At 44.8% G+C, this 27,474-nt stretch overlaps 1 protein-coding gene across 12 annotated transcripts in view; it reads right to left on the bottom strand.

Annotated features, from left to right (window-relative positions):
• The window catches only part of NUP93 (nucleoporin 93), a 172,292-nt gene that overhangs the window by 57,108 nt on the left and 87,710 nt on the right, over positions 1 to 27,474 (bottom strand). Inside the window, exon 1 of one of the 12 annotated variants that reach the window (XM_023588257.3) lies at positions 22,069 to 22,185. The exons of 6 other annotated variants lie outside the window; for them this stretch is intronic. In XM_023588257.3, the coding sequence (XP_023444025.2) occupies positions 22,069 to 22,167 (99 nt within the window). In that variant the 5' untranslated portion in view covers positions 22,168 to 22,185. Of the gene's footprint in view, positions 1 to 772; positions 1,011 to 1,103; positions 1,129 to 2,391; positions 2,852 to 14,802; positions 14,823 to 17,273; positions 17,316 to 22,068; positions 22,186 to 27,474 lie in introns of those variants that run through there. 5 more of the 12 variants (XM_058279990.2, XM_023588258.3, XM_058279992.2 and 2 more) reach the window with 5 other exon arrangements.

Here is a 27,474-nt window from a genome sequence, read left to right on the forward strand (position 1 = left end):
GTGCCTCTAAAAAGATAAACATACAAATCAAATTAAAATCCACTGTTTCCTTTCAGTGATAGCTTAACAGAACACAGGAATAAGCCAAGTTAAATCCAATTAATTTTAAGAATCAAGATTTATAAGCTTACAATGATAAACAAGAGTTTTGCACAGGTAGCTTTGAAGTTACAACTATTAATCAAGCAGAAGGCACTAAAAATTATCCTTTTGAGTGAGAGTGAAAGCCTCAATTTACTGATCTTTTATGAAAAAAACTTGATTTTTAAAACATTTTTTTCTTGTATATTTTAGGCAACTATTATAGATCATTATTAACATGGAAATATTTTCTTAAAATAAAAACATAAAAAATTGAAAAATTGGAAAAAAAACCCCACAAAACAGTGCATCAATTCTCTTTAGGAAAGCAAGCTGTTTGTAAAAGCAGTGAAAAGCCTGAACTCTTTAAAAACATACCATATTTAGATTTCTTTTTTCTCTCAAGTTCATTTCTATCCTTGACTAGTGATAAATTCATTCTTCTCATTACTCAAATTACTAATGAATAATTAATAAAAAGCATTTGCTAAAATTATTTGTTAAAACCCATATTTCACTTACATATATATCATGCTTGCTTTCGAACACATATGTAAAGAAAAATGTACCTAAGAACCTCCATGTTACACCTTTCATATTTGCAGCGTTCATTTTAAAGTCTATTTTGTCCATTCAACCAAAGGCAAATTTTCAACCACTCACCGTTATATGAGTAGGAAAAATTACTTACTGTAGACAAAAGGATTCCATTTTCTTTCAGAGAATGTTCCCTACCCTCTCAGAGAACTCTTCTAAGCAGTGTGCAATTTCATTTTCTTAGTTTTACAGTAACAAAGCTCTCATGCCATAGCACCTAATGTAAATGAAATGGCCCTGCAGCTGCCTTCAGAACTCAGCTCACCTCGACCATGATACAGCTAATTGTTGAAAATGGTGGCTGAGACATTTTCCATACATTGAATTAAGGAGCTCTGATGAAGGCGCTGGCACCCACCCACATCAGACAAAGGAAAAATAATTTGCAACTGTACCAAGGCACAGATAATTGAGTCATCTCTCACCCAGGGTCAGTGTTAAAGGTTTCCTCCATCTTTACAAAATGCAAACCACAGCTCATTGTCTCAGCTCAGAAACCCTGTACTGGGTCAGAGTTTTAAAGGAATTCTTGGCCAAATTCTTATAGTTCCTCTCTCTCCCCTGACCAGTTCTCCTCCATTCCCTACTTGACAGCTTCTCAAGCTTCCCTATTGTTAGAAGTAAAGTCCCACACCTCTGGAGCGAAATCCCTTAACTAGGTGAACAATTTCCAAGTCCATGTTCAGAAAGAAGTCCAGACCCTACAGGTCCTACTATGCAAATACATTCCTTGGGATAAAAAGCTACACATCATCATCTTTTTTTTTTGTTGTCTTTAAGGGACAACTGTAAGCAAACTGTTTTTTAACAATAAATTAAAATAATTTTGTCTCCTATTAAAGTATTAAAAGTGTTGTTAAAAAAAAGTGTTACAGGCAACATTTATAATTTTATTTCCCTTCAGATAATGTTTACATGACTTAGGAAGTTTTCCATTTCACTTACACAAATCATTCTCTCTAAACCAAAAATTGAAAATATCATTTAAGGACTCATATAATAGTTCTCTGAGGTGGAATTTAAGAAATAAAAAGTTACTATCTTAAATTGCCAACACCTGATAATACTGAAGAATCCATATCTTCAGTATTACTATTTATTCTCATTCAAAGCCTCATGCTAAAACATTTCCTATGAGATAATTCTGAAAACCTCTAATAGTACTTTTCTTTCCTAGTCACCAAATACAAATAACTAAATTCCTTGGTAAGGCATCCTACACACACATGGACACAGATATACCAACACACACACAGACACACACGGAGATACACTCACAATCTCAAAGAAAAGAGATTTAGCAAAGAAAAAAGATTCTATTTTAATAGTTCACCTCATACAAGAATTCTGCATCTTTTCCAAAAATCATAAGGAAAATCCACACTATTTATTATTTAAAGATGAAGTCCATAAAATCCTAAATAACCAACTATTCAAATCTTAAAGCAATAACTCTCTGCTCTACCCAATAGGTTTGATTTTGTTTTGTTTTGTTTTAAAGAAAAATATTAGAATAGCAAGGCACAGATATGAACAATTCTCAGGAGAATCAAGTTCTTTTTCTATGAAATGAGTTAACTGCTTCCATATTTATCTCAAAATTTTAAAGCAATCCATGACCTTGTCTTTCAGAGGTATTGCAACAACATGCTGTCACTCTATGTACCACGGTGCATTTATCTTATTTTCTTTACAAAACATAGGCGATCCTACCTGGAGCTCTGAAATTTATGCAGTTACAGACCAGATGATGCTGCTGGTCACTGAAGCTCTTCCATACCTTCTCTGTGGGTTGTGCTTGGTCAGAACCAGCGATCAAGTTTTCCCATCCCAAACTGCCTGAATTGAGAGAGAGAGAGAAAGAGAGAGAGAGGGGAAGAAGAAGAGGAAGAAGAGGAGGAGGAGGAGGAGGAGGAGGAGGAGGAGGAAGACGAGGAGGAGGAGGAGGAAGAAGAAAGAACATCCTGCAAGTGCTGATATGACTGAAGAACTAGAGTCCAATTAGACAATGAGCTTGCAGGGTGCTCTTAAAAAGGTGCACTGCAGCTCCGGAGGTAGAGCATCGTCATTTATGCTGCTGTATGCAAATTCAGAGAAGTCAGACATCAGTTTGAAAGGACAAACTGATGGGAGTAACAGTTTATAGGTTACAGAAGGGTATTTTATTGTTAACGGACTGTACCAAGTTAAGATTTAAGAGGGGGGAGAGAAAACATGTAGGCAAGGAATGCTATGATACTTTTTTTTTCAACCCCAGCCACTGCAATTACTCTAATGTGAATTTTTGATGACTTCCGACATCTTGCATGGTTAATAATTGCTTTAGCTGTCATGTTTGGTTAATGTGGAAAATGCATTTGCTGCATTGTGATGCAGTGCTGTGGCCACAGATTGTAACACCAGTTGTGAAGCTGGTCCCTTAACTGAGCAGCAGGAATTTGCACATGCCATGATGCTAAAATAAATGGTAGTTAAAAGATTTTATATAGAAGCAGACAGAATCTGCCATTTTAGTCTTACAGAATGTGTAGCTCCAACATACACAAGCATCTCAGTACACTGTGCCCTTGTCAGTTTCACTGTCCTTCAAAGAGCATGGTAAATTCAGTATCTTAAATGTCTGGCCCCTTAGTAGTTAAAAGATTTTGATACTGTTTAAATAACCATTCAGATTAATTATAGCTTTGAACAGAACAGAGGTTATTTGCATTTCAGGAATATACAGCCAATGAAACTGTCAGTGGCACAGGAAAATGCAGACCCTTTATTAACATATGCTCAGCTCAACTGCCACTTCTTTGTACAACATTTAGGGAAAAATATATGACGTGTAAGTAATGAATATTCTCATTCTACCACAACGATTTTACAAGTGCTCCTCAGAAAGGGATTTTTTTTTCCTCAATGTTTTAATGTATAACCTGAAAAATTAAAGGTATCAAAACACTACAAGCGTTTTTCATTGTCACTAAAAGAAATTCAATGCAGCAAACAACTGTACAATCACAGGAAAGCTTTTTTAAGAAATTAAAAAAAAAAAGGCAAAGATGAGACCACACTAAAAACCAGGCACCCGATGATTAAAGTCAGGCTAGTCAGGTGATGAGGCCATCATTACAGGGCAGATGAAAAAGAAAAATCTAGAAAAAGACCATTCCATCTCCAAAAACCACAAACCCTAAAGACTGCAATCTGTGGGCTGCAAAACCAACAACTATACTGACGAACATGAAAGATGCATGCTATTTGCCAATTCCATAACATATTTTAATAAAAATATCAGCTTGGTTATTTAACATTAGAATTAGCTACTTAAGATTCTTAGCCATCTACCATCCTCATTTTTGCATTTCAAGGAATAGAACCAAGTTACAGATTCCATTGCTTTAAAAGAAAAACAACTATTAAAATTCACTTACATATTTTTTTTAGATCAGGACTTTTATGAATTAAATGCCCACAGCTGTTTCCAGTGCTCTACTTTATTTTAAAAAAACCCCAAAACACACAAAAACTAAACTAAAAAACATGAACATAGGCGCACACTGATGTCTGAACAGTGAATAACAATGAAAGAACTTATGTTACTAACATAAAAATCAATTCATGATTTCCTTTGTTTTATTCACTGTGATAGCACCAAATGCATAATCTGGAGGTGCATGTGTTAACAAGTACTATGAAGCTGAAGAGATTTCTAGTTTTCCTTCTTACCCTAACTCAAAATTAACTGCACCAACAGTGCTATTTGGTGCCACAGCAGATGTCACAGTAGTTGTTGCTAACACTCAACAATTCAAGCTTTTTTTGTTCTAGACCCAATACTTAGGGTACCACTGACAGCTCCGAAACGGCACAAGAAGGGAAAGAGAGAATGTGTGTGTATTGGGGTAGCTTTGAAATTAACCAGGCTCAGTTTATGCTCCAATTACTGAACAAAAGACAATCCTGGGGGACCTTTCTCTGAACCAGTGCAAGAAGCAAACTCTTTTGTTTCTGATCAAATAAATACTGAACTGGAGCACAGTGGATATGCAGCCTTAGGAGTCTCCGCCTGGGGATGGAAGGGGCAAGAAAAAAAGCAACCCAAAGACCCCAGTGTGGTTAAAGTCAAATCGTTTCACTGATGGTTAAAATCTCTTCCTGAGGAGACATCTGAAGTTCACTACAGGGGAGTGAGAAAACACTCTTTAATTACTAAAGAAAAAAAATAGTCAATGAGTCACTATTAAGACATCTTTCTCCTTCAGTACTGCTAACAAATTAAGAGTATATCCTTTTTATGCTGAGAATAAACCCTAAACCAGTTCAGATCCCCCGTGTCCCACAATCTATGTATATCCCAAGAAAATCAAGTAAGAGACTAGCTTGGAGTCCCAAAATACTCTGGTTGCAAAGGACTCAGAGCAGGGATGTGTTAACTAAATTGCCTACCAAGGTCATAAAAAGACACCTCAGAAAGAATGTGCTTCTCTTGTTTTATCACTAATTGAACATATAGTGATTTGTTCTTAAATGACTATCTTGCAGCCCATTGTTTATTTTTGTGTTTCAGCTTTACATAGCCATAAGCACCAAAAACTAAAACAAAGAGAAAAGAGTAGAAAGCAAGTGGGTCCAGCATTTATGAATGTAAGGGAGAAAAGTGGGCTCATTTACACTAATGGAGAGATGACATCAAATCCTTTTTATGAGGTGATGGGCCCCATTTTGTCAAGTCCTCTCTGTGCACCTTTCAGAACCACAGCAACAGCTAACCTGCACCTTCTACATAAAAATCTGGACATTCAAAAGTGTAAAAACAGGGTGAATTACACTACTACCCTGACTACCATCATTGAAGTCATTGTGTAATTTACTTGGAAGTACTCCAAATTTCAGGTGAGGCCTTGAAATTTCAAACAGTATTCCATACAAAATTCCAACAAAGCACACGTTGTGATGGCCCCTTAGTAATGAGAACCTTTAACAAAAAAATATCAAGTGTACCTTATTTCTATGTCCATCTCTCTACAGATCTGTCCAACTAATCCAGTAAAGAACTTCTTACCAGAGTATAGCAACCTGACCAAGAAAGAAAGATTTTTTTCTAAAAAATTAGGAACACTGCATTCAAGTTAAGATGTTCAGATTCCAGAGAATCTCAGCCTTTCCCTCATAGTTCATTGGTTTGAAAGATTTCAAAGTAGGGAAAAAAGAGGGGGAGGAGGGTAGTTCCACTTTTTTTAGATCCCTATTTGAAAAATTCCAAGGAATAAAGAGACATTTTTGAAGACACGGCATTTAGTATTCCTTTAAAAAAAAACAAAAAAACAAACCTGTTACCATTAATAAAAAAGATTATAGAATTTAAAAAGGAGATTATTTAAATTCTGTTGTTAAAGCAGAATTATAATAATTGCCAGGTAAAATTGTCACATTCAAAACAACTGTAAAGCCCTAAGGTACAATGACCATAATGCAGCGCTTTACCCAGAAATCAAACTTGTACAGATCCCATGGTGGGTTGTTCTGCCTCTGCCAGTTTCACAGGGCTGCTGGGAGGATCAAGTAACATCACTGATGGGTAAATGCTCATAACAGTAAAAAAGGAGAGCCCATGTGAGGTGGGCGATTATCATTGTGTCCACACACACCCATGCCCCCCCATCCCCCATCTTCTGAGGCATAGCTGGATCCCAGTTCTCTGTCCAGGCAGCCTTCACCAGCCTCCTGGCTCCTCTCTCCTCACTGAGACTTTGGACCTATGCCCCAAGCTATACTTCCCCCTCCAGTATATTCATTTTTACTGCCACAATTCTTACCTCCAGGCCAATGGCTCTGGAAAATTCTGTCTGGAGCTGTTTACCGAGCTATATTTCTTACCCTGACTCTAAATGTTTCAGGGGCATTTCAACAGTGATGTCTTGCTGGAACGTCAAAAACTGAAATAAAATCTCAACTCTGAATCTTGTTAATCTTCCCAATTTCTCAGCCTCAACCAATAGCATGAATCCTTTTTGCTCCAAACCTTCTGTTATTTCTGAATATCCTTCTTAAGCACACCAAGCACCAAGTGTGGCAGATGTTTTATTCCAAATGTCTCTCCCACATCTGTTCCTCTCTGTTTTCTCCACCACCATCCTGAGCCTGGCCCTTGTGGCTGGGATAATTGCTTCAAATATCAGTAGGTATCTTTTGGTACATCATGCCCACCTCCACAAGCATTGCCATACCCTCCCTCCTTTCTTCTTGGCATTTACATGTTCCAAAACTTTCAGGAGCACCTATCACCTAAACTCCACTGTTTGTAAGACAGTCTTTCACTTTGATCCCCCCTCTACGACAGATTTTACTTCTCAACACCTAACTTCTGCTCTTACCTCCTTGGCTTTGGTCAGGCTATCACTCTCACATTCCCTTCTTTCACTTACTGTAAACTACACCATTTCATCTTTCAAGGCCCATTTGGGACCTATTCCAGGGGGCCTTCCCCGACTACCCCAGAATTCACTCATCATTATGCCCTTCCTTTCCTCTGCACTCCCATGGCATTTAGAAACTCACGTCATTCCTATACAATTTTGCCCATCACTTTACACTGTCTTGGACAGTTGGATCCTGTTGCAGGAATAATAGTCTTCACTCCCTGGTAGAAGACAATGAGCTTCCAGAAGGCAGTACCCAGAATTTGTTTCTTCTAATTACCATCAGTGCCTACACAGTGCAGCTGACATTAATGGGCACTCAACAAAACCACTTCATTGATTTTTATTTGTGTCCACCAGGCCCCACCCAGGTAAATGTAGGCAACTACTTAAAGGGGATCTGAATATTACTTTGCTTATTGTTCATACTTTCAAATCTCTCCAGTTCCCTGGGATAATTCCAGCCTTAAGTAGTAAGACAGATGCTGAGGTGATTCTTGGCCAATGTGCAGAGGCAGCCAACCCTTCTTAGTGACTAAGCATCGTTCCCGACAGTTTCAATTCCCCAAAGCCAGCTTCCTTCTCAACTGTGCCCAGAGCCAAGGAGGTTCAGGGAAAAATGAGAAGGTCCTGGGCCAAAGTCAGTGATGTTGCATTCACAGTTGATCTGCCCTTTTAAATCAGCTGAGAATACAAAATTTATCATGGGCATTTCATCCTGAGTATTGTTCTTAAGTGCGCAAACTAGATTTAGGCAGGCAATAAAAAGTTCTGCAAGTGTTTATTTTTAATCATAGGTAAATTTGTTTGTCTGCGCAGGGGTCAAGAAACAGTAGAGACAAGAAAACACTCTCGGGAAGCGGACTTGACCCAATGGATAGGGCGTCTACCTACCACATGGGAGGTCCAGGATTCAAACCCAGGGCCTCCTGACCCGTATGGAGTTGGCCCATGCGCAGTGCTGATGCACACAAGGAGTGCTGTGCCATGCAGGGGTGTCCCCCACGTAGGGGAGCCCCACACACAATGAGTGTGCCCCCTAAGAAGAGCCGCCCAGTGCAAAAGAAAGTACAGCCTGCCCAGGAATGGCGCCGCACACACGGAGAGCTGACACAACAAGACGACGCAACAAACAGAAACACAGATTCCCAGTGCTGCTGATAATGATAGAAGTGGACCCAGAAGAATACACAGTGAATGAAAACAGAGAGCAGACAACTGGGGGGAGGGGTGTGGGCAGGGAAGAGGAGAGAAATAAAAAGAAAAATAAACACTCTCGGCATTGGGCATTGGGATGAGATGGGCATTGAGAGAAGCTGCTGAGTTCCTGCGGCCCACAGATGGAAGCAGGGTTCAGAGGTGGGCTGGAAACTCAACATACTGGGGTGTTAATCCACGAGAAGGGTGAAAGGCATCTTAGAAGTACGATTTCCACTTTAAACATGTTTTCAATGAGTAGCTTCCCCAGTAACTAAGCAGTCACTAACAGGCGCAGGCTAAAGCAGAAGGAAGGGCCCCTCCTGAAATAATCCTCCAGGCACTGCACTACAGCTTCCCAGGCCTCAGAAACTGTATCAAGGAAAGCTCTCTTCCACATCTATCTGCCTGTCTCTCTCTCTCTCCCTCCCTCCCTCCGCCTCTATCCCCCTTCATTCCCCTCTCATACACACATACTCACAGCATCTATCAGGCCTTAGTCTCTAGATAGAGGGAACAAATGAAACTTTTGGCAAGAATTTGAATAAGTTCTACCGCCATAAAAAATTAATGAAATAAAGTATATGAAGACTCATAAGGCTCACAGCCATAAAGTTTCAGAAGCAATTCATTTTTCCCTTGTACCACAAATATAAAAAGTAAGGCACACAGAAACTTAGATTCCGGCCAAGGTCACACAGCGGCCTAGGACCAGGGTTTCTTGCTTTTTACAGAGCTCTTTGCACAGCACTCATGGGACACTGCACCAAAAAAAACCTGTTCCAGCATGTGCTTAAGTCTTCTACTGAACCCCAGATTTCATGTAATTTTAAGTTATTACAAGTGGGATAATGGTAGTTGCAAAAGAACAGCTTCTAGCTTGCTAATTCTTTTTACCAATGTACTTTACACAACAGATGTATTACTTGCCAGGTTGATTGTAAATAGAATTCTTTTAAACATATCCTATTTTAAATTCAGTAGGGAAGCTGTTATTTGAAGGATACTAAAGCTAAACATCACCCAAGATTACTTTTATAAATGCAGATTTTCAGAGTTTAGATTTGCTTATTAGAGTCTATCATATAATTATTAAAAGACACAAAAACCTTAATTTTAATGTAATTTTTATGCAAATACTTGACAGTTTTCTGCTGTTAGCTGGAAAACACTGATGAGGCCAGATATTAATAAAATAAGACTCCTCAATGAAAATAAAAGCATCTTTAAAATTATCCAGCCCTCAATGATTTAAACAAGGAAAAACCAATTGTATTTATTTTGTTATCTGCTCAACGTTTTACATTAACTGACATACAAAATAGAGGTTCCTGAAATTTTTCTGTGAAGGAAAATTGTAAGCAAGTTTCTGTTTTCTCATTAATCCCTATTTTAAAATTCTCAAAATAACAAGTAAAATTTGGCACCAAGATGTAATAAAATTATATTCAAGGATGCAAATCTTAAGGGAAAAAACAAAAAACAAAAAAGAAAATAACCAGAGTAAAAATTCTATTGGAAATAACAATAAAAATGAACTCAAAATAGCAAATATGGTAGTGAAATACCAAATATGGTGGTGACCAGTCAGATCTGGCCCTACAAGAAGGAGTGGGAAGGTGAGAGAAGCACCTTCCTTTCATCATCCAATTCATCCGAACATGACAGACAGACAAGGCGAGAAAGAGGGGCGCCCCTGCCTACGCTCCAGGAACTTGAGGTCCCATTTAGTCACTTCCCACTGCTCTATACAATATCTTGCCATGTTTTCAGCCCTGTACTACACCTCTTCTCAACTCCAAAACAGAGACACAGATCTGTAATTCTCAAACATTTTTAAAATTAGGTTTATTTTTACAATTTGCTTTTCACCCCTTTCCTGCACGTTTCTGCTCCCCACCAGTCTTTCATCAGTGATACCAGTGGAAATCATTGTAAAAGCAGCAGTCCAATTTTATTAACATGCCTCTTTCCACCATGTCCTTTGGCAAACTACTGAAGAGACCAAAACGTTTTCAGCTCTACTACTTTGCCATCCATCTCACATCCTCAAGTAGATATACTCAGGACATTTCAAGTAACCAAATCCCCTCAGGCAGACTTAAAATATTGAATATGTAGGAAGGATGGGGATTATATTTTAACCACTTAGGGTGCTTAACCAGGAACCAGGCACAGAAAAAATGCTCAACACATACCTACTACTGATTCATCTACAAGTTGCTCAGGGTTGATATTCAGAAGCTCTACAAGTGTCTATATAAATGCAGACTATACAACTAAAAAACAACAATCTTTTTAGACTGTGAAAGCTTATATGTAGAACTAAATCTGGTGAAGTGTTCAGTAAGGCTACCTATATATGATTTCTAAAATCAAGAGGTAATTAAATCTAGGGGGAAAGTACTAAAGTTGGAGTCAAAAGAACTGGTTTCAAGGTAACCGGTTCTAGGTAACCCTACACAAGTCATTCACCTCTCATGTCTTAGTTTCCTCACCTGTAAAATGGGAAAATACTATGTCCTATATGAAGTAAGAACATTATGTATACTTTCAACTCCTTATACAATAGAATTACTTTAAGAGCAAAGAGAAGCCATCTCAGCTGATTTCTAAAACACAAGTTGTACATTTTAATACATTTTTCAAATATGCAGACTGATTTAGACATTTCCAAGGAAAAACTTATTCTGCCACTCTGCTTTCTTTCATGGCATCTGTTGTTACTAGCAGCTACAGAAAAGTAAAATCTAATGTCATTAGATCCCCAGCACTCATTTAATGCAGGGGGACAGAGAGAAGCAAAGGAAAAGGTAAACAAAATGAAGGGAATGAGAGGAGCTGGGGAGTTAGGCAGAGGAAATCAGGTTAATGAATAAAAACAAGTCCATTTTTCATCCCTCCTGGCTCCAATTGATAGCAGACGGTGTATTTAATCTGCTGAGAGCCCAGATTTAAGGCCTCCCTTTGGCATAGTCCATCCATGAATTATTAACTTTTGTAGAAGCAGTAGCACATCCACTTGTAGCAATCAAAGAGGATAATGATGATTAACGAAGATGGGATTATTAATCCCCCACTTCCCTTTCCTATCTCCTTCTCTTCCTCATTCCCCTCTGGGCTCTGACTGCTTTTTGGGCAGTATATTCGGAGCTACAGCCTCAGTATCAGATGCAATCCTCCATGGTGAAAAAATAATAACTGACCAATTGTAAGCCGTAAGTTTTATAATATATACATTTTTAACATATCTTTCATTGACCAGTGTGTCCTTGATGAAGCAAAGATAAAAACAAGGGTGGTTACAAATTCTTTAAAGCCTCAGACACTTTAAAGCTAAAAACACTGCTTCACAGGCTAGTGTTAATTTGTTTAGTGAAAATTCACTAGGAATCCGTGCAGGTCCACAGATGGACTGAGTTTTTAAATTGGTAGAGTCCCCTTGAAAACCAGGGTTTACCTACACTAGACTTTCATAGTCATTTAACCCAGTGGATCTTAAACTTGAAGAGTAGGTCAATACAAGCCTAGGAGGGCTTGTCAAAAGACAGATTCTGTGGGGAGTGGGTGGGGTGTGTACATTTATCGGGTATGTTTATTAGGTATGGTATATTTGTTTTTTAAAAAACAAAATACACAGATTCTGACTCTATCCCCAGAGTTTTGATTCAGTAGGTCTGGGGTGGGGCCTGAGAATTTGCGTTTTCTAATAAGTTCCCAGGTGATGCTGGTACTGCTGGTCTAAATATTACACTTTGGAACCACCAAAAGTTTCTTGCCAGTTGCCAAAGGTATTCTGGCCATGAGAGCATGGATGAGGAAATTAAAACCAACCTGAATTAGAAGGCTAATGCAAAAGACCTAGAGAGATGAGATTTGTGGATCCTTTCCCTTCCCAACCCCCAATAAAAAACCTACATGGTCTAAAGGGCTTTCCAAAATGTTTGCAGCTCTAAAATAAACCCCATCCCATAATACCTTCTCCCAAAAGAGATAGTAGGGTAAACATGAACAAATGGTATCTATGAGGTTGGAGCTAGATTAATTTACAACTTCATTCCTGACATGTGAGAAACAATTAAATGTCCCCTCTTCCTTGATCATTTTCTTCCCTATCCTCCCTTCTACTTAGGATTTGGCTTTTATATATAATCAATCCTCAAAAAATGAGTACATTGGAACAGCCCCACCCAAAGCCCCAGTTTGCTATGTACTGTATCAGAAAATTCCTACAGACTCTCAATACCAAGCTGAGTCAGGCAGCAAAACTTGAAAGTAGAAAATTAGCAGAGGCTTTTGGCAAGAGCCAAAAATAAGGAAATGCACTTCAGGGCACCCATTAAAAGAGCTAACCATGAGCAGATTAGCTAGATGGATAAACTGAAATCCACTTCTTTGAGGTTTGCAAAATGAGAAAACACAAGTAAAGAGAGCACAAGGGGCAGGGGGAAACAAGACAGAGGCCTGTCGTGGCAGCCAGGAGGGCAGACTCCCACATTCTAAGCAGCACAGCAGCCTCAGTGGGTGCACACTGCAGGCTATGCGGGCCATTCTAGCAAACATGATTTCACAGCTAACACTTGATCTGAAGAAAGAATAAAATCCTACACAACAGTGGGTCTCCACCTTTTCACTGCCTCTCCCCTCCCTCTCCTCTAATACAACTGAGGGATCTGGTACACCCCATTAGCAATGGCAGCTCCAGGATGACAGACAGTCTTAAAAGGCCAGGGGTCTGGGCAGGGGGGAGGGAGGGGACAGGCAGAGAAAGGGAGGGACACAAAGGACAGGAAATGAGCAAGAAAAAACAAACAGAAAGAACAGACCAAAAAGAATGGAAGGACGGAGGATACAGGAAAAGACAGGGAGAGAGGGAAAATAGAAAACAAAAACAAAACTAAACCAAAAACAAAAAACAAAAAAAAAACCTCTCCCCCATCTGCACTAACCCTGACAGTCTACTCTACCTAAAATTCCAATACAGCACTTACTCTGGTGTGCCACTTTGCAGGTGCTTGGCAGCACTGATCTAGGCAGAGAGAGCATAAGCTTAGCTGATAGGCACTAGGGGACAAATCTCTGAGCCCTTCACATAAAGCGCATTTATAAACTGTCAGCAGCAGTAACATTAGTATCACTTGTTGCTCCAAAGTAAATCAGATGAAAAAAATGAGGTTTATCACTACTTAGTATATAGTCCATAGAAATCAAAGTACCAAATTACTCTTCTAAGTAGTATTTTCATCCCTACAATCGATTTAATTAACCAGCAAATCTTTCACATAGAAAGGAATAAATGGAAATATCATTCCAAAGAAAACAGATAAGAAAAGGTCCAGGGGAAAGACAGGGCTGAAAACATTAAGAAACTTGACCAGACAGAAAAATACAAAACAAAATAAAAAACACCAAACCAAAAACCTGTCTTATCTTTGCAGAAAAGAAATAATGGAATTTATCCAACCAGTTCAACTCTTGATGCCTTCCTTCTCAGCAAGGTATGATAAAAATTCAAGACAAGTACAAAAATTATCTAGATTCAAGTTCTACCTTTGATAGTAATTAATCTCTGTATCTTGGTCTCAATTTCTTCCCCTCCTAAATAAAGATGATGACAACACCCATTCAACCCACCTCAAACACTGCAGCAGGGCACAAGGGAGGTGAGGGAGAGTCCACTGAGAAGTAATATACAAATGGAAGGATTATTATGATATGCCCCTCAAAGTCCATATAAATTCCTGGCCTGCCACTTCTCCCCTAAATCTTCCAAATTAGGACAAAGTCACAGAAGCAGCTTTCTAAAGGGTTTGAGAGGGATAATGAAATGATGTAATGGCTGGTCATGAAATCTGCATGTCTCAGATCCCTTTTCACACATTAGGAAACTTTTCCACTACAGACTAAACGAAAAGGCTATACATCATTTTACTGAAATTGACTGGTTCTAAGCTAAGAGAGTGGTTTTATATTCTGTCTCTTTCACATGCTTCATATACTAATTCCCCACCTCTCTGTTAAAATAAATCAATTTTCCTTGTCATTTCAAACAGAAGATGTTCTGCAATCTCAAGAACCTGATCAAACAATTTAACACTCCCCAAATGGAAGCTGTCCTGACAACTCTGAAGGGCAGTAAAGCAGTCAAGAGACCTCACTACAGAGTCAGTGGCCAGGGTTTGAGCCTCAGATCTATCACCTGTGACCCTGGGCCAGTGACTTGGACAATATAAAACCACAGAAGTGGTAAGTGCTATAAAGAAGTGCAGGGTGCTAAGGCAGCACATAACAGAGAGATATGAACTACTTGCAAAAGCCAGAGGGGCCTCCCTGTGTAAAAGACGCTTGAGATGCCAACAGAGAAGATGAGAATTATCTAGATGAAGAAGGGTACATCCATTTCATAGAACCCTACCTAGGCACAAAAACTCATGTTGTAGATGAATGCTTGTTGGCACAGAAAAATGTTATTAACACCAAGTATAAAAAAAGCAAAACGCATGCCACAAAAGTTACTTACAGAATATCGCTTGGGTAAAATATACACGTATGGGCCTTTGCAATGACTATTCCCTCTGCCTGAAAAGCTCAGCTTCCAGATCTTTGCAAGGCTGGCTTCTTGTCATCATTCTTGTCTTAGCTCAAACATTACCACTTCAAAGAAGCTTTCCTTAGCCACCTGTTTTGGTTCTCTAGTGCTGCATAATAAATCATGAGACAGGAATTCCAGCAGGGCATAGAAGAGACAGTTTGTCTCTGCTCCATGTTTTGTCTGCTGGGGCTGGAACTTCAAGAATGGCTTCCGTATACTTTAAAAATAAATAAAAAATATATTATTATAAAAAAGAAAAAAAAGAATGGCTTCTTAAACCTGTCTAGCACCTCAGCTAAAATAACTCTCTAACAGTTGGCTGGGGAGTGGCTCAAACAGCTTTACAGGGGTCACAAATGTGGGGCTTTCTCATCCCAGGGTCCCTCCCTCTCCTGGAGTAGAACCTCTCCAGCAGGGTAGATGGACATCTCACAGGACTTCCAAGACGGCAAAAATGGAAGCTCCCAGCCCCTCTAAGGCTTAGGCCCTGAACTGTCATGGTAGCACTTCCACCATATTGTATTCTTAAAGATTCAAGATATGGGGACAGCACAGGGCACAAATTGGGGCTCACTGGGGGTCACCGATGTAACTGACAACCACACGAAACAAAGGAGATCCCACCGCCCCTCCTCCCACCATCCCATCACTGTCTGGATATCCCCTACTTTATTTCCTCATCACTATCTCAAACCACTGGACCGAAGTGACATGTTTTTTAAAATTTTTTTATTTTTTGTCTTTATTCATTTTTTAAATATTACATTAAAAAAATATGACGTCCCCATATACCCCCCCACCCCCCTCACCCCACTACTTCCCCCATAGCAACATTTTCCTCCATCATCATGAGACATTCATTGCACTTGGTGAATACATCTCTGAGCATCGCTGCACTTCATGGTGAAGTGACATGTTTATTATCCATCTCCCCCATCCCCATGTGAGCTCCTTGAGAGAATGGCCTCGTCTGTCTTCTCCTAGCATATAACTGGCACTCAACAATTATTTGTTGAATGAATATTTGTGTTTATTCTGTGGCATGGATAAAAGACTAAAGTAAGTGTCCCCTGCTCCCACCCTGCCTTTCACTTCCTTACACTTTGCCCGCCTGTTCCTCGTAACCTCCCTGTATTATGGCCCTTCTCAGCAGCAGTTTGTGCTGCTGCCTCCCTCTGCCCCTCCTCCCAGCCACTGTTATCTTCCCCCTCCCAGCCGATCGCTGTTCTCCCCGCCTCATTTCAACCGCCCTCATCCCGTATCCGCCCCGGCACAACCTCGGAAACAACCCCCTCTGCCATCAATGGCTTACGTCATAAACCGCAGGTCCGCCCTTGCCTCTGCAGCCAATCCTCAGCTGCCCCGCGGACATGCCCCTCCCACAACCTCCCCGCCTCCATGACACTATAAAACCCCATGTACTTCCCGAATAAAATCAGACCTGCGCATGGACCTCGTCTCCGTGGTTTTTCCTCCATCGAACCGCGCGTCCCCCAAGCCTTGAGCCGCCCGCTGCCGCCCCGGTCAGGCCGTGGCGTAGGCCCGATCCCCGGCAGCGACTCGCCTGCAGTGACCCGCCTGCAGTGCCGCAGCGGAGGCCAACAGGTGGCGCCCGAACAGGGACCCCAGCTACGGCCCCTTGTCTGGCCAGCCCGCTGCTGACCCCTCGCACGGGACCCATCGCCGTCCTCCCGTGCCGCCGCTCAAGGTAGGGACTCTCCGGCGTTGCTCCCTTCACCCCCCTCCTGAGCCCTCTGCCGCGATGGGGGCCTCCCTCTCATCCCGTCAGGTTCCTCAAGTCCACCTGCTCGCTGCCCTCTTAGAGACTCACCACGTGAAGGTCTCTCTCCGTCAGCTACAGCAGTATTGGGACCTTCTCCTACCCTTTAACCCTTGGCTCGTCACCTGTGCTCTCTGGAGCCCAGAGACCTACGAACGTTTAATTCAGCGGGTGACGTCCGCTATGGAGCACGATCGCAAGCAGTTTCCCCCCGGCCTTATCCCGACCCTCGTCGCTATCCGCGCCTGTCTCCAAGGTGTGCCCTCCCCTGCCTCCGCTCTCGCCTGTGAGCCTAGCCACCCTCTCACCTGCGATCCTGATGGAGACGACGATGCTCGTTCTCTGTCCGCCCAGCTAGAGGCCGCGCTCGAACTGGATGCCCCCACAGCCTCCGATCCGGACCCCAACCAACATGGCGACCCCCCGCCTTCTCCCCCCCCCACCGCGTCCTGCAAACAATGCCAACATGGCGCACCTCCTCCTTCTTCTTCCTCGGCGCCCTCTTCCCGCCTTTACCCACCTCTTCCTGTCTCGTCGCCATCCGGTCCCATCCCGGATGCCTGCCGATCGCCATTTTCGGCTAAACCGGCAGAGCCTCCGGTGCCATCTTGGCCTGTACCTGGAAATGACGTGGCCACTCCTCCATCTTGGCCCGAGGCCAGAAGTGATGTCAGGCGTGACGTCACCGTGCCGCCATCTTGGCCAATCAGGAACACTGTTGCCGCCGCGCCCTCCTGGCCGGCGCCCGGTGGCACCGCCCATGCCTCACCTCCATGGCCCGCTTCACCTCCCGCCTGCCCCAGCAATAGCGGGAGCATCGGGAATCCTCCTCCACCAGCGTACGACACCGCCTTTCTCACCTCCCCCACTCCGCCTCTGGCTCAGATGTTCCCCCTCAATCCCGCTCGCACTCCGCAGAGCCCACAAGCGTGGGTCCCCTTTTCCCCCAAAGACATCCAAATGCTCCGCAACGCGATAAAAGAGGATGGCCTTGCCAGCCCTCATGCCCAAGACCTTCTCGAGCGTATGGCCATCCCTCGCTGCATCCCTTACGACTGGATCTCCCTAGCCCGAGCGGTTCTCTCCCCCGGGCAATTCATTGACTGGCGAGCCCATCTCGGTGTCCTGATCGACAATCAGATTGCCGACAATGCTCGTCAGGGTGTGCATTACCCTGCAAACCCATTTCTCGGGTTCGGCCCTTACGGCGATCCCAGCGCCTACACTGCCACCCCGCCTGGGTTTTTCATCCAGCTCCGTGACTGTGTTTTTCGAGCCTTCCGTTCGTGCGCCGCGGCCGCCCCAGAGCCCCTCGTGAAGCTTTTCCAAAAACCCGAGGAGCCGTTTAATGAGTTCGTAGCTCGTGTGCAGGCCGCTGCAGAGAGGCGAGTTGTCGGCAATGCAGCCCGCGAGTCCTTCGTTAAGGACATCCTGCAGGAGGGGGCTAACCCAGCTTGCAAAGCCATCATTCGTCCCCTTCGTGACAAGCCGCTCCAAGACTGGGTCCTCGCATGCTCCGGAGTTTCTGGGCAAGCATCTGCGCTTGCAGCGGCTATTGTCGCGGCAGTCCAAACAACCAACACCTGCTTCCGCTGCGGCGAATTGGGCCACTTCGCTCGGGAGTGCCCCAACCTTCCGGCTCCGCCGCAACCCGTAGTCCAGCCTATGGTGCCACCACCGCGCCCTGTTCCTGCCGCCCGGCCGCCCTCCACCCCCTGCCCGCGCTGTGGAAAAGGGTATCATTGGGCTCGCGATTGCCGTGTTCTGAGACAGCCTTTAAACGGGCAGCGGGGCAAGCCTCAGCCCCGCCACCAAGAGGCTCCAATCGCCCCGCGCCAGCCCCGCCCGTAGGCATCCACTGGTCCGTTCCCATGTCGCCCGCTTCGCAGCCGCGCCTCACCATCAAGGTCAATGGAAAGTGGATGGACGGCCTTCTTGACACCGGCGCCGAAATCTCCTGCATCCCACTCTCCCAAGCTCGTGACTTCCCACTCACAGCCGGACCCGTCATCGTAGGCGCCACAGGCCAGTCCTCCTCGCAACAGGCGGCTGAAGATCTTGCCTGGCATGACACCGATGGACGGTCAGGGTTCTTCCGTCCCCTGGTTCTCAGGGATATCAAGCAAGTCCTTTGGGGGCGCGACATTCTTCACCAGTCAGGCGCCGTTCTTTTTACTTCACAGCCATCGCTGCCCCCCCAATAGTTTTGGCCGTTGCTCGCGTTCGACCTCCAGCACCCGTTCCTCTGCAATGGGACACAGAGGAACCCATTTGGGTGGAGCAATGGCCTATGACTGCCCCGAAACTAGCCATTCTTCAGGACCTCGTGGAAGAGCAGCTCCGTGCTGGCCATGTTGAGCCCTCCACCAGTCCATACAATACTCCCATTTTTTTCATCATCAAAAAATCTGGCAAGCCACGCCTCCTCCACGACCTGCGAGAGGTTAACAAGCACATCAAACCCATGGGCTCTCCTCAGCCCGGCATGCCTCACCCGTCAGCCTTCCCGCGAGATTGGTATGTGGCAGTCCTCGACATCAAGGACTGCTTCTTCTCTATCCCCCTGCACACGGATGACCGCCCACGGTTCGCCTTTACTGTTCCCCAGCCCAACCACCGCCGGCCTGCCAAACGGTATCAGTGGAAAGTCCTCCCCCAAGGCATGAAGAACAGCCCTGCCATCTGCCAGCTGTTTGTGGCTACTGCTATTGAGCCCTTAACCTCCGAGGCCACTATCGTGCATTACATGGATGACATCCTTGTAGCCCATCCGAGCGAGCCAAAACTACAAGCTATAGTTGCCAGTCTTCTCTCCAATCTGAAAGATATCGGTCTTCAGATCAACATAGAGAAAGCCGTTTTCCACCCACCGTTTCAATTCTTGGGCTTTGAAATCTCGGAAACGGTCACGCCCATGGCGCCGCTTATAAACGTCCCCAAAACCATGACGCTCCATGATCTCCAACAGCTTTGTGGCCAGCTCAACTGGCTGCGCCCGTCGCTGCCAGTCACCACACATCAGCTGCAGCCTCTGTTCCAGCTCCTTCAGACCACTGGCCCACCATCACAGGCACCCACAAAGAGGGTCACCCTGTCGTATGAAGCAGAGTGCGCCCTGAGCTGTGTCAACTCTGCCCTAATGGACTGCTTGCTCCAGCGAATAGACCCAGACAAGCCATTCGCAGGACTTGTCCTTCCCACCCGTGGGACCCCCACTGGCCTCATCTGGCAGGACGGTCCACTCCTGTGGGTCCATTTAGCCAAAAGCAAGCTTCGCAAAATCACCCCCCAATCCGTCCTGTTCGCGCAGCTCGCCATCGCCCTTGTTGAGCGCTCCACCCACCATTACGGGCGTCATCCAGATGTCATCATTTGGCCCCTTACAACTCAGCAGGTCACTCACTTGCTAAAGGACTCCATAGATATGCAGGCACTGTTCCTCCTATTCTCCGGCCCATTCCATAATCACTTCCCCCAGCACCGCCTCATACAAGGCCTCAGCACGCTCCCCATCGCAGCTCCTGACCATTTCCCGTTCCCGTCCTCCAAGCCACTCCCCAACGCCGCCATCGCCTTCACTGATGCCTCCAAGCACTGCCTTGCTATAGTCCTCTACAAGCCAAACTCCACACAACCCCTCTGCCACACCCGCCGACACAGCTCTGTCCAAGTGGCCGAATTGAAAGCCGTCACTCTGGCTCTCCAATACCTCCAGGACCAGCCAGTAAATATCTCCACGGACAGTCTCTACTGCCTGCAGGTCTCTCGTATCCTTGCCTTTGCGGCCTTCCTGCCGCCTGCTAGCATCGGCAACTGGGACATCAACGTGGCCTTAGCTGACCTTCAACTCCTCTTAGAGAGGCGGCGACAACCCTGGTTCATTGCCCATGTTAGGAGCCACTCAGGCCTCCCAGGCCCCTTGGCTCACGGCAACCATCTCGCTGACCAGGCCGCCCAAGGTGCTTCCATCAATGCCCTTAGCCCCGCAGCTGCCGTAGGAGACATTATCAACCAGGCAAAGACCTTGCATGCGCGCTTCCATCTTGGTGCGCCCGCCCTCCATTGACTCCTCCCAGAACTTCCCATCGAGACATGCAAACATCTGGTGCGTGCGTGCTGCTCCTGCGCACCTTTGCTGCCCCTGGGGCCACTCCAGCCCCAGGGTGTCAACCCGCGCGGATTGCGGCCCAACTCTAGATGGCAATTAGATGTCACACATGTCGCTTCCTTTGGCCGATGGAAGTTCCTTCATGTTGCCATCGATACGTTTTCGCACCTCTGCTACGCCGTCGCCCTCCCGGGAGAGTCTGCCAAGTATGCCACTCAAGCGCTCCGGGAAGCCATCCTCTTCATGGGAGTCCCTTGGGACATAAAGACAGATAATGGCCCCGCCTACCGCAGCGCCGCCTTTGCCGAGTTTGTGAAGCTCTACAACATCACCCACCACTTCGGCATCGCATACAACCCGCAAGGCCAAGGACTTGTTGAAAGAATTCACCAAATCCTCAAGATCCTCGTCCAGAAGACTAGAGAGACTCAACCCCGCCTCACCCCACGTGAAACAGTCACGCAAGTGCTCATCCAGCACAACCTGATGACCTTTGACTCTGAGGGGCTTTCGCCCGTCCACAAGCACTGGGGGCCCTCTTACTGGCCCACTCCGGCCCCTCTCGTCCTCTGGCGCGACCCGCTCACTAGCAAGTGGACCGGACCAGCGCCCCTTCTCACCCAAGGGCGAGGATTTGCCTGCGTCTTCCCGGAATCTGCACCCCAGCCTGTCTGGATCCCTGCTCGTCTTGTTAAGCCCTTCACTCCACACGGCCCTGCCGACCTTCCACCTCCCGACCCCCTTCCCCCTGATGATTCCCCCCTGCCATAATGATGGCCCCTCTCCACACCTCACCCCCCCCCGTGAGGTTTTTCTCCTCTTGTCATTGCAGATGACGCCTCCAGTCGCCCAGTCGAGCCCGCCTGAGTCTGCCCCTCCTGCACCATCACCCGCAGGGACCACGCCAGCTCTCTCCTGCCGCGAGCGACGTCGACGTCGTCTTCTTGTCCGCCGCTTGAGCCGTCTCTCCCTCGAAGATGCCTCCATCGAGCAGCAAATTCTCCAGCTTCTCCGTCGTGCTCGCGCCTCCCCTGCCCCGCGCCCTCCTACCACCCCCCCCCTCCTACACCTTCTCATCATTATGCTCTTAGCCTCCTCAGCCCAGGCCACGCCCCTTTGGGCCGCCCTTCTTCAACCGCCTGGTTTCCTCTTTCTCTCCCCTCACTCCCCCACCTTCCCCACCATGTACTCCCCCAACTGCGACTTCCTCCCAGAAAGCTGCGACCCCCTCGCCCTTCCTGTCTCCTCGTCGTTGCCAAATGTCTCCATCCCTATTCCCCTCGACGCCTTGCAGTTCGTCACCAACCTTTCCACAGCTGTCCGAGTCCTCTCCCAAAGCCATCCCCTTCCCGAGGAGGCCCGGCACGCCCAGGTGTGGCTCACGGAGGTGGCAGGAGGCGGCCATCGATAGGGCCCATCGTGGCCACCTCGAGCTGCGGGTACAGGTTCTCTGCCCTCCGCATGGGGAATCGGGCATTTCAGCCGCCCTCCCCTCTGCTCACGCCCCCCTCGTGCCCCCACGCCCCCTGCCGGTAGCCCCTCCTCGTTCCTTTCTCTCCTATTTCCCCTCCTCTCACCCCCCTCATCTTTCCTCCCCACAAAATGTCAATCCCACAAAACCTGTACGTTCTTATTTTCGAAAGAGGGAGCAATTGTCCCCTGCTCCCACCCTGCCTTTCGCTTCCTTACACTTTGCCCGCCTGTTCCTCGTAACCTCCCTGTATTATGGCCCTTCTCAGCAGCAGTTTGTGCTGCTACCTCCCTCTGCCCCTCCTCCCAGCCACTGTTATCTTCCCCCTCCCAGCCGATCGCTGTTCTCCCCGCCTCATTTCAACCGCCCTCATCCCGTATCCGCCCCGGCACAACCTCGGAAACAACCCCCTCTGCCATCAATGGCTTACGTCATAAACCGCAGGTCCGCCCTTGCCTCTGCAGCCAATCCTCAGCTGCCCCGCGGACATGCCCCTCCCACAACCTCCCCGCCTCCATGACACTATAAAACCCCATGTACTTCCCGAATAAAATCAGACCTGCGCATGGACCTCGTCTCCGTGGTTTTTCCTCCATCGAACCGCGCGTCCCCCAAGCCTTGAGCCGCCCGCTGCCGCCCCGGTCAGGCCGTGGCGTAGGCCCGATCCCCGGCAGCGACTCGCCTGCAGTGACCCGCCTGCAGTGCCGCAGCGGAGGCCAACAAGTAAGAAGTATCAAAATGTTTATAGTGGGGAAGTGGACTTGGCCCAGTGGTTAGGGCATCCATCTACCACATGGGAGGTCTGCGGTTCAAACCCCGGGCCTCCTTGACCTGTGTGGAGCTGGCCCACATGCAGTGCTGATGCGCACAAGGAATGCAGTGCCACGCAGGGGTGCCCCCCCATGTAGGGGAACCCTGCGCCCAAGGAGTGCACCCCGTAAGGAGAGTTGCCCAGCGCGAAAGAAAGTGCAGCCTTCCCAGGAATGGTGCCACACACAAGGAGAGCTGATGCAGCAAGGTGACGCATCAAAAAGAAACACAGATTCCCAGGCCGCTGACAACAGAAGTGGACAAAAAGAAGAACACGCAACAAATGGACACAGAGAACAGACAACTGGGGCAGGGTGGGTAGGAAGGCGAGAGAAATAAATAAAATAAATCTTAAAAAAAAAATGTTTATAGTGATTTTCCTCTGGGCAGGTGAATCATGCCTTCTCTCTTTGTGATTTTCTGTTTTCTGTTTTTCTGAATTAAGCACATCTTACTTTTGTAATCGGAGGGAAAGGTGAACTTCCCCTCTTAAAGCCATCCAGTCTCACTCACACTCTCAAAATCCCAGACCTAATGTTTCCACAGATAAAGGCAAACCCTCAATTCCAGTCAAGAGGTGTCAGATTATGAAAGAAGAGAGTGAAGCAATGACTCCATCTACCTCCACTGTAAGTCCCTGCCCAGTTCTTTGAGTCCCTGAACAAGGCTTCAGCTAAGTTCTAATTTCCACTCCAGGCAAGGAGAGGTGCACCAGGCCAGGGCTCAGGGACAGTGGTGCTTAACTGTGACCCACTCTGCACACTCACTGCCATACCTTTTCGGTTCCCTGCCTGTCTCCTCTTCATGATTCTGTTATATTAGCTTGTACTTATTATCAGAGCCAGTTGACCCAAAGGGTGCCAATCTGCATGACTTCAGGTGTTAATGTTCTGCTGAATGTCAGCTCTTCCCTTTTATGCTATCTCTTAGACGTGAATAATTTTTCTATAGAGAAATGCTTTCTTGTATTCTGAACTACACATACAAAGTTAAGGGCTTTGTCTGTGTCTTTAAAAACCAAACACACATAATATCCTTAGACAGTCAAATCATATTATACAACACAAGATTTCAACATTCCGGCACACTGCCAGAGCTTAATGGCCAGTCAGATGCTAAGTAAGGAAATGGGTCTGCATTAAACCTACAAATAAGCCAACAATCAATAGTTCAGTATTACAGTAAAAATTTGATGTGCCCTTTAAATTGCTTCTAGCATCATCCTTCTAACTCAAGCTTGGCCTCAAAAGCAAACAAAACAAAGATGATCAAGAAGGTTCTGAATACAACCTATTTTCACAAGCACAAAGCATTGGCATTTCAAAACTAAAAATTGTTCTAGGATTTCACAGAAATCCTCTACAATGTACCTGTAGGGCAGCAAACCTGAGAAACAATAGGCTGAGCTTTGGACAGTAAATTACACTGACAGCTCAGCAAGCAGAAAACTACGGCAGAAAAGCAAGCACATGGGGATAAATGGATGAAGAAGATTTGGCCTTCCTGCAAAACCCATCTCCCCCCAAAACCAGCAGGAGTCTGTATCAAGATTTAGAAAGCAAGTTCAAGTTTCTCCTCCAATCAACATTATTTTATTAGTAAGCTTATGTAAATAAGAACAATGTCCATAACATCCATTCAAAAGCTGGTATAGCTTTTTCTGGCATTGTGGGCTTTCTAACTCCTTATTTGTTCTAAATCAAGGGTTCTTAACCTTTTTTGTTTCATAGACCCCTTTGCCAGTCAGGTGAAAACCATGGACCCTGACTAAGTGTACACTATACTGTGTATTATTTAACAAATATATCACATCCACACCAACGCATCCCCACAAGAATAATGTTTTTTTGAATTTCAAGTTCACAGATGCCTTGTTAAGAACCCCTGTTTCTAAAATGAACAATTAATTCTACTTTAATTTCATACTTCCACTATTCTTCCTCCTTCAGATACACCCTGAAAATTCACTTGTTTTCTAAAAGTCTGGGAGTTAAGTTTGGCCTACCTAGCCTCTGTAGGCCTCAAGTTCATCTGTGAGATGGGATTAACAAGAGTATCTGCCTTAGATGACTGCTGGGAAGATTAAATGAGGAAGCCCAGAAAGTGCTCAGTATACTGTCTTGAAACAATAATTGTTTAATAAATCTTAATTTTGCCTTCCAATTCTATATGGGGTAAAAGAGAAGATAGGAGTTTGAATTTGTCTTTGGTACATGTTTCATGGCACAAGTGGGGATCACTTAAAAAAAAGAAAAGAGAAACATAACTAGATTAGTGCTACTCAAAGTAGGGTCTAAAAAGTGCCAGCCTACAAACAGTTTGTTCCATGTCTGCAACAGATAAATACAAACATTGAGAATAAGCATTTAGGAACTTTATAGCAATCTGATTGAATAATTATATGTCTGTTGAATCTAATAAAAAAAATTAGGGCTTGTATTTACATGTCTTTTATTTCACTTTTTTCAGTAATTCATTTTTATTGTATTTTGTATATAAGTAGCTCTGTAATGGGTAGGAAATTACACACACACACACACACAAATAATTTGAGAAGCACTGATTCAGTGAGTGCCTTTTCAATACACAACACCCAGCACTTTATTCCTTCAACCCTAAGACAGTTTGGGAGCTCATCACAGAACCAAACACTACCATGAATGCCTGTAAATCTTTGGATCTGCCAGACCCTGCTCATTGAGAAAGTGGTCTTACTGAGACAGACTGAAATTCAAATCATGGATAAGAGAGAACCTCATAAACACTCTTCAGAGAGGGGAGAGTACTAGCAGAAACCATTACACCACTGCATTTTGGTACCTTGAGCAAATCAAGCATATCACAAACATCCATGTCTGTTTCTACCTGTCCCCAGGCAACAAACAGAATTTTAAAATAGACCTTTTTTTTTTGAAGGGGAAGAATGGAGGAAACACCCCCCCATATCCTTTTACTCATGCCATTTAAAGTAATAAACCAAATTAGGTGGTAACAATAAAAATTACCCTGTAAATTCACACTCTCACATTCTGCTGACCTAATCTTCCCTTTGTTTTGTAAATTAAATGAATGGACCAGTTCTAGTTGTAAATATGTTTTATAAGACAAGGATTCTTTCTGTAAAATTTCTTGGAAGCTGTGTCACACCCAGCCCGGCTCAGCAGATTCTGCTGCAATGCTTCAAGTGCTGCAGTTTTCTGAAAAGCACAGGCAGGATTTTGCTGATGGCATCTTAGCCTCACAGTCATTCCACAGTGCAAAGCAAGGACTCATCCTTCTGTCCTCCAAGATAATTAAAGTGGCACGCACACTGTTGCTGATCGTTAGTTTGCAGACCAGCAACTGTGAGAAGAGAGGGCCTTAGCCCCACTCGGCTGCCAGGAACCTGAGCTTAGGGAACCCACTCAACCTCTACATATCTGAAGTACAAAATGGTAGACAAGCATTTGGGAAACAGGAAAAGGCTAAATAGAAAGAAATATACATTTTTTCCAATAGCCCTATAGCAAAAGAAAATTCTAAGTCCAGGTCTTTGTCAGCAGAGGATGTAACCTAACTTGTCTCTCAGATTCTTTTCCTGGTCCTCAACAAATAAGCAAAAAGATGCAAAACTAAGTCTCCCCAATCTCTCTCTGTTCCTTCACAAAATGTGTTTTAGTGGCGAAACCAGTAACCTGGGTCCCAGACTTGAAAAGCTTTGGATAGAATATTCCAAAAATGGAAATAAGAGATCACAGAGTATTGCAGCAAGCAGATCAAAGTGGCACACTGGGTCAAGGAATGATGGACTGGTCTACAGTAATGCTTTCAATATTCAAAGAGGTTTTAACCCCCATTTAAATCACATACATTCCAGTATCAAATAGTTCAGCAGATAAAAAGACATGCTCATTTCTTTTTCTGAAACCAACCAATTCAACAGCGCCAGACTGAAGATGACAATATTGTTTCCCATCTACAGAATGCTAGGGCATCAATAGATATTGGCAGACTAAGAGGTGGCTCATCAAAGAGGGGCGGGAAGATTCAGCTCCAGTTTAAGGCACCATGACCTGGTTAATATTTGAAATGTGCTATTAAAATGTTAAGATAAATATTTTAGCCATGGGCTTGTTTAAAAACACACTTAACAGAATCATTCCAACTTCTTTCTTTTTTCTTCAAGTTGGTAATTGATATTCCCTTGCACACTGCGGGATATAAGAAACTTCTGAGAAGACAAAAAAGGCTGTCATTTCCTGCTTGCTCAGAATGCATTCAGCATCCATTTACTTGCTTGTTCTGAAAGCCCTGCATTCAGGAGTTAAGTATGAATGGATAAATAAAAAGGCTGAAATCTTATATCCTGGGCTCACATAAAAAGCAATTCTTCATGTTTTTCACAGACGGTACCCTTAATACCCATTTCTATTCCAAAGTCACCATTTTTAA

This window comes from Dasypus novemcinctus, chromosome 18 (genome assembly GCF_030445035.2).
Source record: "Dasypus novemcinctus isolate mDasNov1 chromosome 18, mDasNov1.1.hap2, whole genome shotgun sequence".
Lineage (NCBI taxonomy): Eukaryota > Metazoa > Chordata > Mammalia > Cingulata > Dasypodidae > Dasypus > Dasypus novemcinctus.